The 12,245-nt window shown below is 39.3% G+C and overlaps 1 protein-coding gene across 1 annotated transcript; it reads left to right on the forward strand.

The window, feature by feature from the left end:
• The first annotated feature begins 1,808 nt into the window (after window positions 1-1,808).
• nipsnap1 (nipsnap homolog 1 (C. elegans)) lies at window positions 1,809-11,763 on the forward strand. The gene is made up of 10 exons (XM_071535373.1): window positions 1,809-1,885; window positions 4,709-4,836; window positions 5,883-5,928; window positions 6,438-6,532; window positions 7,669-7,739; window positions 7,991-8,131; window positions 9,798-9,829; window positions 10,163-10,257; window positions 10,898-10,981; window positions 11,353-11,763. Exons 1-10 carry the CDS (start codon window positions 1,809-1,811, stop codon window positions 11,415-11,417), a joined length of 834 nt encoding a protein of 277 aa, XP_071391474.1. The 3' UTR covers window positions 11,418-11,763.
• The last annotated feature ends 482 nt before the right edge of the window (window positions 11,764-12,245 follow it).

A 12,245-nucleotide genomic window follows, 5' to 3' on the forward strand; every position in this document is an offset into this window, starting at 1 on the left:
CAATATTCTAGTTTAGGAAATGTCTGAGAATAAAACAGAAGTCAACTGCAAAAGTAATTGGTGATAAAAGTGAACGAGTTAAAGTACACACATCCGAAATAATCTGTACAGTTTACAGTTGGACTGGATTTTATATCTTAGATTTAGATGACAATGGGCAGAATAATTTACGTTGCAGAAATAAGTAGGTGTTGCTTAGCAAGCACGCTAATTATACACATAACTGGCATGTGACAGGATAATGTATACCTGTATGTATTGTTATGTACTGACGCATTCTTTTTCCTATAGATAACTGGCAAGTGTTGACAACATGACGTCATGTTGAGATATTTCCAGCGCAGCTACCATGGAGTTTGTAGCTGCAACAGTAAACATCAGGTTCTGGTGTCAGTCCCTCAGAATCAAAGAGCGAGGGTTTCTTTCTAGAGCGGAGAGAGAGACCAATTTCTCCTCTGAACAGCAGCCTCAATAGACCAGAATGCAGTGCAGCCACAAGACATGCTGTGTTTTGAGTGAGATGCACGACTCACTTGTTCTCGACAGGAAAAACTCCCACTCCGCTATCGCTACCGCTCTCTCGGCCTACAGGTATAACCCACAGCTGAAAGCAACAAGTTCAGGCCCGTTCTCTGGGTGTTGTCAAAAGGCATCCTGGGAAATGTAGGAAATCACTAACTGGAAGTAGGTATCGATGAGGCAGGTTGAGGGAAAATGGGTACACCAAAAAAGTAAAATAAAAGCACTTCATCACAAAATTACTCTTGGAATGCATTGGACATCATTGATTGATGATATATAATAGTAGGCTATCTGTGGATTTTCCTTTCCCTGATAAGTCGGGTGTGTTTTTACATGAAAACCTTGCCTGGTGTAGCTTTAAGGCAATGCTTACATGCCAGTAGTTAATGTTGACCAGGCTAATTACCCGGTAGCTACAGCAATTACGACAATCAGAGGTTAAATGGTGTATGAAACCAAACAAGTGTTGCGTAAGCGTAGCTCCAAATTATCCAACAGAGTAGAGTAATAAAAACATAGAGAAAAAGGTCATGCAGTGTATGACAATTCCGAATAAAGATCATTAACAACAAATCACTAAAGTATTCCTATAATACTCCTAGGTACTTAGGGACTTACTGTCTGTCTATGGAAGTCAATAGGCTATAGTGACATAGTGACCTTATGGACTTTATGGTGTTTTTTTTTTAATCTCCTGTAATATTATAATAATAATCATAATCATAATAAGCTTTATTTCTATAGCACTTTTCAAAAAGAGTTACAAAGTGTTTTACAAACACGAAACAAAATAAAAACAGATTAAAATAATTCAGCACTGAACACAAAATGCAATAAAATAAGGGGAAGGACTAAAATAAACTGGGTTTCAAAGTGCGGTAGGCTAGATATAACAAAATAAATAAATAAATAAAATTACAGGCCATAGAATCACGTAAAAGCTAATATATAAAAGTGTCCTTAATAATATTCATATAGGGACTTACAGTTTTCCTGTAACATTTGTATAGCATCTTAAATTTATTACAGGGTTATTTTTCATTTTTAATCTAACTTTTTAGGGCAGACTCAATTTATCAGGTCTGATCGATTGTGCGTATTGATCACTGCGTACTGCGTAACACAGACGCGCGTCCCCGTGTCTTTTTAAATCTCCGGCGCGCTAACGTGCTTTTTAGGGATTAGCAGTCAAAACAGCAGAGATAGGGAGCTAAACATTAACCAGAGCTCTAGCTCTGTTTACCTCGTGTCAAAAAAAAAGTTTCTACTTTTCTTTTCGGAGGAACATGGCGACGACTAGTTTTGTGTGGCCTAAAGGAAAGCTGCTTTACAGTTATTCTGTCAATCTGCAGCCAGTGACCAGGTAAAGACTTGTTTTTTTTTATGCTAGCATGATTGATTTAAAGCATGTGATTGATTGACTTTCAGCTGCTAACGGTAAATCTGAAATTCTCTTGCATCTGCTCTGGCTTACTACCTTGTCTTGTCCAAACTTAAAAAAAAAGATTAATCAATTACTTTATTTGACATGAACCAACTATTTACTTTGCCTAAACTGAACATTTTCTACTGCTATGCGTAAACCTAACATTTTATTGGTGCCAGGACAGGCCTATATTTTATTATTCCTGGGTTAGGGTTTGTTTGTAAGGTGTGTTCCCCCCCCCCCCATTCAGTACAGCAACTTTTGCTAATTTTATTGATTAGATGTCAAAGTAAATCAAGGCAATAAGTGCATTACTTAATGTTCTATTAACAGTAATAGGTAGGAGACAGGGTCATAACCAAGAAAACAGCAGGACAGTTTCCAAACCAACTTTAATCATTTGCTGGATCACTGAACTTTGTCCTGTAAACCACTGTAAACTTACCACTGGCTGCCAGAGGAGACACTTTTTGCAGTAAACCATAGTGCACGGTGTTTATCTTTACACTACACATGCTTAGTTAACAACATCATCATTTAGGACAGTGTTTTTGTGTTTGCAAAATACTTGGCTAAAATACTTTAAACTAAACTATGTCTTCAGGGGGTAACAGGGGTATTTCCTAAAGTAGTTCCCTGTGTAAACTACCTGATCAGCTGAGCACTGAGATTGACCCATAATCAGGTTATTCGGTGATATGTGTGACCCTGTGATAGATATTTTATGTTGATACAGCAGCAGTTTTCAAATGAATGATTTCACCAGGACTTGACAAGATCATGAGTAAAACAATGAAGCCTCCATGATGCTATCTTTGATCAATGTCATGTCTCACCCCAAAACGGGCCAATTTTGAGTGCTTTAAATTTCATCAGGCAAGACCTTGAAAGTAATTGAAAGATCCTTGAATTTGATGTCCAAGTGAGTGTGGGAACCCTGTAAAAAGACAGTAAACACAACATAAGCAAAAGCATAAACACAACATAAGGCCTCAGTTTGGGCCAGTAGTCTGACGATAGACCTAATAATTTTGATTGATTGTTTATTGTTATTTAGAGATGTATAGTTGATCGATCCTTGGGAGTGAAAGCGGGTGTCAACAGGATTTTATGACTTTCTCAAAAATTAGACATATGTCACCCTTAGTATTCTGTGTTCTCTGTATTTAGTTATTTAACAGTTTAAAACACTTTGAGACTTGTAAACTGTATTGTCCAGCTTCCTCATAATTATCATGCGAGTGACACATTTTGAACCAGTGAGACTGGAAGGTTACATGATAAGACACACACGACACACTCTTTAAGCGTATCTACTAGGGCTGAACGATTTTGAAAAAATATCTAATTGCGATTATTTTGACTGATATTGCAATTGCGATATGATTTGTGATATTAGAGGGAATGATAATTTTTACATCATTATTCTCATTTTCATTGAAAAACGTATTAAAATGATTATGGTGTGATTTTTGCGGGGATCTGTACCAAACAAAGATGTTTTCTTAAGTCTATAGAATATGATGTGTAGGCCAGGACATCTCTGCAGCACGACAATATTTCATTTAAAATGGTATTTTGACACACATTTCGCCTTTAACAAATATTGCGATTTGAAAATTGCAGTAGGCCATATTGCGATTTCGATAACATTTCGATTAATTTTTCAGCCCTAGTATCTACTGTGGAGCCAATCTCATAAATTTCAGTAGGACTGCTCCCCCTGGGTGGCAGCATGGCCTAATGGTTGGAGAGACCAGATGACTCGGGTTTGAACCCGGTGACACTGAAACTCTACCAGCTCCAGCGCCGTTGCTCTGTATCTGATCCTGACCTCTGACCTCCTTGTCGATGGGGGGGCAAACAAAAATAACTTTCCCATGGGGATCAATGAAGTTTATTATGATCATGCTCTAAAATCATAGATTGTGACTGGGCTTTATGAGAGTGACCCATGAAATGACACACTGCATATGAATAAATATATTCTGTGTGGTTTGCTTGAAGATTTCATCTCCTGATTTTATCTTTTAGTTTTCACTTTCAATTTTAATTTAACTTTGCATGAGACAGTAGGTATGATTTTGTTTGCTCGTTACTATTGAGCAATCACTGTTTCAAAGAAGCATAATTTTAAAAAGACAAACTGTATGTTCTTTAATTAAATGCTGATAACATTTTCGGCAGGATTTGTATAATACGTTTTTGAGCCACAAACTGGTTCAGTTCAGTTTTATGTAGTAGTGTGTTCAGTCCTGAGGAATCCTCCTTGGTCACTTTCACAGTCACTTTTACCATGTTTCCCAGTTTGTTGTGTGTGGAATCGCTCCAGAAGGTACAGCTTGAAGACATCACAGGTTCAAGTCTCATTTCTCTGTTCTCCGGCTCTGAGAGACAGTTGCTCATGTTCAAATATTGATTGGAGCCTCCTAGACTAAAAGAATAATAAGAATTCATAAGATGAGTGGTATTCATCTTTTATCCAACCCACAGCGACAGTGGGCGAAAACAAGTTTCATGTCAAAGACACAAGCTATTAGGCCCACTCACTCATACAGTATGCATGCTTCTCATCTCAAAAGATATCAGCCTAAGTGTCTTTTAGCCCCCCATATGTCATTAGCCCCCCATATGTCATCGCGTCTCCGTGCTTCTCAAAGTTTTTGTTTGTTTTCGTGTTTCTAATACCAACAGCTTCCCTGTTCTGTGTTGTTGCTTTCAGCCTTTGTGAAACTTTTCTTTCATCTTGTTTCTGTGTAGGAGGTTTTCAGAGAGCGGTGACAAAGGCTGGTTCCGTTCCCTGTTTGTGCACAAAGTCGATGCCAGGAAAGATGCCCACTCCAACCTGCTGTCAAAGAAAGAGACCAGCAACCTGTACAAAATGCAATGTAGGCATAAAGCTTCTTCAGTGAGGAAATGCACTATCCGCGAGCGAATGCCTTGTTTACTCTAAGCGAGGGGTCGCTGAGGGTCAGACCCAGCCGAGTGTGATATAATTACACCACAATGTATTGAATTGGATTCAATTTAGCTTCTATATGACATTCAGTTTGTCTCTGCGGAAAACAGTGAAATAATTACCATAATTTAATGCATACCGGCCCCAGAGACCTTACAGAGGACTAAATGCAGCACAAGAGGATGCATTATAGGATGGTATTCAGTAAGCATGGATGTAGGGGAGAGATATTGACAAAAATGTAGCCTAATTGTGATTATTTGGCAGAATATTGCAATTGCGATTCAAACTGCAATTTAAAAGTTTTTCTTGTCATGACTTTTTTTTTTTAGAACTTTTAAAAAAAAGTGATTTTGCTAAAAAGAAATACATGTCGTGTACGTGTCATACGTGTACAGGATTTACTGAGTTTGAGTATGATGAAAGGTTTTTACCAATATTGTACTTGATTTGTAGACCAAAGGTTACCTGCAGCTCTAAAACACCTTGTTTAGAAATCCATTTTGGACGCCCCTCTCTCTTAAGCAACTAATTGCAGCCTCTGCGATTTGGAAATTGCAGAAGTTCATATTGCGATTCCGATTTTTTCCGATTAATTGTTCAGCTCTACACGGATGTGCCACATACGGCCAGCATGCATTGGTGATCGCATGTTATGCTACATTAATGTGTAAAGTCTATGAAGTGTGGCATGTAACTTCATATACATTTGGTTTTCTTTGAGTGTGCGGTGATACTCTTGCCTCTGTATCGCAGAGAAGTGCATCATCCTGTCCAACTTTGATCTTTTCTGTGACGTAAATCACACCACGTCAGGCTTTCAATTTGAATACCGTATCAGCCGTAGCCTGTTGAAAGTGATTCAGCAAAGACTTCTATATAAAGAAGTCATTCAGAGTGTGAAATTACTTTGTTGGAGAATTCGATTGTTGCTTGTATTTTAAAACGACCATTTCTGATCTCTCTCTCTTTCAGTTCACAACGTCAAACCAGAGTGCCTGGAGGCCTACAACAGTCTGCAGTGAGTATGTTCTCTACACTTGAAGTGTGTTTTCACTGCTTTATAAACACTCCGCTTGTTACTTCTGCCAAGGTTGTTGTGTTGTTATGTCTGTCAGCAGGATATCTCAGAAACTTAGGAACGGATTTACATGAAATTTGGAGGACAGGCTTTGGGCCAATGAACAATTGATTAGATTTTGGTGATGATCTGGGATTTTTGCCACTGGACTATTAGCGCTTTTTGGCAATAACTATTAAATTAACAGAGATAGATTTGATTCCAAATCCTAAGGGTGTGTTTGCAGGGTCAAGATATCAATTTAACTTTTGATAGAAATGATGTCTTTGGGTGTAACAGCAAGTTTGAGAATTGTTCGTCATTGGCGATTAAGCGTCTCCACTTGCCTTCTTTTTGCTTTAGCTCTCTGTGTCTGTGTATATCCTAAACTATGACATTAAGTTGGTTTACTGACACATTTACAGGATCAGTATGTGTTAAGTATTTCTACTTTTTCATACTGACCTCAGGATCGAGGTGCAGAACAGGCTCCATCTTGACCAGGACTACCCATGTGAGGTGGTAGGAAGCTGGAATACCTGGTACGGGGACCAGGACCAAGCTGGTGAGGAGCATTGCAACAGTACATAAAATACACCACACCACAACCAATAAAGTTGGAACTGCGGCATCCTTTAACAATAACTTTTTGGCAAATCCTGCATTTTATTGAGCTTGGATGAGGATGCAATCGGTGCTGAAATGTGCTGAACAAACACTCAAGTTGGGACTAAAATTTTGTGGATCTTGGGAAAAGAGAAACTTTCTCCTTTCACTCCTTTCTAATGTTTGGGTCCTTTGGATTCCTGACAGTCAACAACTAGAATACTTTCACAATGTTTAAATAGCACTTTCAACTCCTTTTAATAATTCTTATAATCAAAGAGACAAGGGAAATCCCGTTTTCCACAATATGGGACCTTTAACTTGGAGAAAAGAGAGAAACAAGGCAGTCAAAGAACTGGTTGTGCTTGTAATTCATAATGGCCTCTCAGCGATCGCAGCCTCTACCCGGTGTGCTGGGTACTGGATTCATTTTTGTCTCGAGGCCTCATGAGTGGCACTGCTCAGTTTGAGTGGTTGCAGTTTGGTTGTAAATAATTTGGCAGAACAAACATGCAGAGAAAATGCTCCATACACAACCAGATGACTAAACGCCATGCATCTCCTTATACACATGATGGTGTACAACAGTGGTTCTCAACGTGGGGTCCGGGGACCACCAGGGGTCCTTGAGGGGGTTCTAGGGGGTCCCCAGCAAATTGATGAATTGTCAAACGTCACCATTATTTAATTTACAAGAAGTTAACACAATTAGAGAGTGTAGAAGAATGACTGTTTTGATCATAGTTTCTCTGTTATCTCTCTACCTGCAATACAGATAGTCATGGAATTCTGGACAAAATCATATCTAACAATAAAAATATTCTCAGATTTGGGTCCAAGAGACAAAATCTCATCAAATGGGGGTCCGTGGCTTTAATATGTACTACATTTGGGGTTCTTGATATAAAAAAGGTTGAGAATCACTGGTGTACAATATAGTATGCACATATAGTATGCACATCTAAAAAGCATATCATCTGCAAACTCCTGACGGCAAAAACTGATCACACACTGATGGAGGAATCTGTTGGTTGTGTGGGTCGTTGTTATAGTTTACACAGTGCAACAGCGACATCTGCTGTTCTGTCTCTGCAGTGCATCTTTGGCGATATAGAGGAGGCTACCCAGCCTTGACTGAATGCCTCACCAAGTTGAACAATAACAAGGTAGGTTGTTAAGACTGCTGGTTTATGTAAGTATTTCACATAGAATAATGGAAAGTACAAAGTGCAGATGTCCTATAAAGATGAAACTGATATTTAAAATGAAACTGGTATTAAACTGATTGAATTTGAATCTAATTTGCTGAATTTTAGTTCAGTCATGAGGGGTAGAAAAGCTTTGTATTTTTTACATATCCTGTAAAGTGTATATTTTTGTATGTACTGCACGTTATTATCGCTTTTTCTCTCTGAAGGAATATTTAGAGTTTCGGAAAGAGAGGGCAAAAATGTTGATTTCAAGACGGAACCAGCTTCTCCTGGAGTTCAGTTTCTGGAACGAACCCCTGCCTAGACCAGGGCCCAACATCTATGAAATGCGTACCTACAAACTCAAGGTAACGATATGACTCAAGGAACACCCTTAATTTGGTAAACCATTGTCTATAGCAGGAGATTTCAAAGTGTGGTCCAGGGCCCTCAAGGGGTCTTGTTCGGGATGAGGCAGAAAGATAGTGAATGTTTTTTTTTAATATATTATTGTTTGGGCATTTTTTCCCTTCACAGCTGACAGTTGAGATAGACAGAAAAGATTAGGAGAGAGAGATGGGATGATATGTGACAAAGGTCCCAGGCCGAATTCGAACCCAGGACATCGCGGTTACATGGTATGCGCCTTAGCCAAGTGAGTCTCTAAGGCAAACCCCTGTTATTGTTTTTTGAAGGCAGATACGGACATTTTTGTGTTGAAGCAGGTGAGAGCTGATATCTTTGAATTTTTCCCTTTTCGTATATACATTTTCCCCTAGAACTGTACGCTCGGCAGGCTGGAAAAGCCTCTGAAACAGCTTTTAACCATCCGTTTGACAAAAGGTAGACTGTGGCCATGAAGGGATGCATCTGGTCAGCAACAATGTTTAGGTGCGCTGTGGCATTCAAATGATGCTCCACTGGTACTAAGGAGTCCACTGTGTGCCAAGAAAACATTTCCCACACCATTACACCACCACCAGGCAGGACAGAGCCATTTATGCCAAATTCTCACCCTCCCACCAGAATTCATCGGACCAGGCAGCATATTTCCACTCTTAACTCATCCAATCTTGGTGATCCTCTGTTCCCTTATGCTTCGTCTTTTTCTTCTTAGCTGACAGGAGGGGAACCATGGCCTTCTGCCACTGCAGCCCATCCACTTCGGTGTTCGACAAGTTGCGGGCGCACTGGTGGCTCAGTTGGCTTGAGGCACGAAACCATGTAACTGCACAAAGTCCTGGGTTCGAATCCGGCTCGGGACCTTTGTCGCACGTCATTCTCTCTCCAGTCTCTCCTGTCTATCTCAACTATCAAATAGAAGCAAAAATACCGAAAAAATAATCCTCAAAAAACAGAAACGGTTTGTTGTGTGTTCTGAGATGCCCTTCTGCACATCTGAGACATTATTTGCATACTTGCGGCCTGCCTGTTGGCTTGAACGCCATTCTCCTCTGACCTCTCTCATCTCCCGCTGACTGGATGCATTTTGATCACAATATTTTTGGTAAACTTTAGACACTGTAGTGTGCAGTAATCGCAGGAGGTTGGTCATTTCTGAGATGCTGGAACTAGTGCGTCTGGCTTTATACTTAATGCTTCATTTTTGACTCACTGTGTGGAGGAGTGAGCTGTATGCATAAATGGAGAGGTGTACCTAATGAAGTGTCCTAAACTGACTGTGTAAACCAGCTATGATGAAATCTGTCTGCAACTGACACATGTAAAGTTCCTCCTGAGTCAGAACAGCTGCGTCACATTTGAGCTCACCTAGTGTAGGTTGGTCTGTGGAAGGTAAACATGTTGTGAACCCACTGATAAACTGGTTTGACTGTCACGGTTCATATCGCAGCACTTCTATTGTGTGTGATGCACAGTATGCTCCATTTGGTGCATCAAAGCTAGTTTGCTTGTTCAAAGCTGTGTCTGTCATCATCCCACCATCTGATGAAGCTGTCCAGAAGGGGTGATGCAGCTCTGAAATATTTTGGTTGTAACTGTTCATCTTTAACCTCTCCCTCATATCTGTTTCAGCCAGGAACCATGATTGAATGGGGCAACCACTGGTAAGGCTTGACAAACTTAATTCTTTTAAAAAATATACACTACTAGTCAAAAGTTTGGACACACCTGATTGAATGCACTATGTTTTTCATTATCTTAAAGCCATTTTGATCAATATAATATAAGATATTTTTGATTTAACACAGTTTTGATGTCTTTACTGTTATTCTAAAATGTAGAAAATAGTAAAAATAAAGAAAAATGCGTGTGTCCAAACTTTTGACTTGTAGTGTAAATGTCAGTAGCCAAGAAGTAATTTCATAACCGGTGCAAGTGTAAGATATCTCAGGTGTGTTCTCGTTTTATATTCCTGATAATAACATCTCTTACAACAGGGCGAGGGCGATCAAATACAGACAGGAAAACAGTGAAGCGGTGGGCGGGTTCTTCTCGCAGATCGGCGACCTGTATGTCGTTCATCACTTGTGGGGTGAGTACATGTGGGCTACGTGACCTCAGAGAGTCGCTCGGTTGTTTCCGGTGTTTTTGGGGCGTGGGCAAGGGAACGCTTCAGTGCCTTGCTCAAGGGAAAAATGGCAGGAATCGGTCAGCTGAAGTCAGCTGATTGGCGTTTTAGTTTTTAGCAGAGCAGCTCTATAGGCAGAAATAATCTCATTGGTTGAGTTAAACCTCAATGGGCGGAGCCAAAGCACAGTTTTTCAGAGCGCTAGTTGGCAGACTTGAATGGCAAAGAAGGAACTCAAGTCAAAATATTAATGAAAATACAAACGGTTGTTAGCAGTAAGAGCGCTAGGCTTCATGAATACAAGCTAGTCTCTTTCTTATCTCTCGCCTTTGTCACTGATGGGCTTTAGTCGAACTCTAACCTAATTTTAGCTGGAAAAACTGTGATTCTCTGGCTCCGCCCACTGAGATTTAACTCGACCAATGAGATTATTTCTGCCTCCAGAGCAGCTCTGCCTCTGAGAAATATTTGTATAACTAAAACTCTAATCTGCCAGAAATCAGTAGTTGATTTCATATGAAAAAATAACATTTGACAATAAGTATCCATGGTGTAAGTGTCTCATTAAAACTAAAATTTATAGTTTGGTGACTTCTGTTTAAAGCTTACAAAAGCCTCCAGTCCCGGGAGGAGACCAGGAACTCGGCCTGGCTGAAGGAGGGATGGGATTCCAGTGTGTATTATACAGGTAGGGTGACAAATCAGCCAAAGGCACTATGTGCCTCATGAGATTTTATAACGTGGGGAAAGAAGCAGTGGCACAGTAATTTGATCTGGACTGGGTCTGGACCTATAAAAGTATATTTACAGTTAGGGAAACATTTCAGCATCATAAAAGTCATATCTGGGATGGTAAGACATGGTAAGTGTAGTTAAAACTGTATACTTGTGATCAAAATTTAATGGTCAAATTGAAGAATTTTAACTATTCAATGATGGTGTAAAGTTATGATTTTTCACCTGTTTTTTTTTTCATTTGTATGTACAATTAAGTCCATGTCATTTTGGAAACGTTGAATGTTAAACTCTTTAAAATGTTTCTCTGTGTCTCCTCCTCAGTGCCTTTGATCAGAAGCATGGAGTCTAGAATAATGATTCCCACCAAAAGTTCGCCGTTACAATGAGGATATGGCTCAAGTATCTTGAGGAAGGAAAAACGATGAAACTTGTGCTGTGCATATATTTTGGGAATATTGAAATACAACACATTTCATGAACCTTAGGTCAAATATGTGAAAGGAAAAAAAAACTTACAAACGGACAGTCTAAATGCTATGTTGCATTTTGAATATAGTATAGAGTAAGAAATGTGTCTTGTGATTGTTTAGTGCCAAGTACTGTATGTTGCTGCTTTTTTGATTTTATTGATTGTGAATTAATCAGCCATTTGTTTGGTTTCACACTGAAGGGATATCCTACAGTAGGCCTTTCATGAGTGTTCAATTGTGAATGATACTGAATCAGATCATGTTGAGCTTCACAACTGTTATTGTTAAACATCTATTTGACAAATAAAAAAAACCCAAACAAAAACAGGCTAGTTGACCTCATGTTGTGTATTTAAAAATCCCTCCACACAGTTTCCAAGATCATTAAAATGACCATCACTTTGTTGATAATTTATTTATTTTATCTGCAGTGATCAGTGTCAGTTTAACAGGAGCAAACGAATGACTTCCGGTATGAGGTGGTCTGTATTTTTCAAAATAAATGTCATTAAGTAATCAACGTTTTTCCAGTGTACTGAAGTTAAAACGCACGAAGAATGGAGCAAACTGCAGATCACAGAGTTAGTTGGCAAACGTTTAAAAACAATAACTAAAATATCACAAAGGTTGGATATATTGCTGCTTAGAAAATATTTCTGCTGGCTTTTTACTAGGCCTACTCTCCCATCTCCCACTTTCTAAATTTTGAGTCAATCAGTGTTTCTGCTAATAGACAGCTTTCTG

This window comes from Centroberyx affinis, unplaced genomic scaffold, assembly GCF_046629955.1.
Source record: "Centroberyx affinis isolate AG114_WGS23_722 - 3 ecotype Tasmania unplaced genomic scaffold, CSIRO-AGI_Caff_v1 ptg002694l_1, whole genome shotgun sequence".
Taxonomy (NCBI): domain Eukaryota; kingdom Metazoa; phylum Chordata; class Actinopteri; order Beryciformes; family Berycidae; genus Centroberyx; species Centroberyx affinis.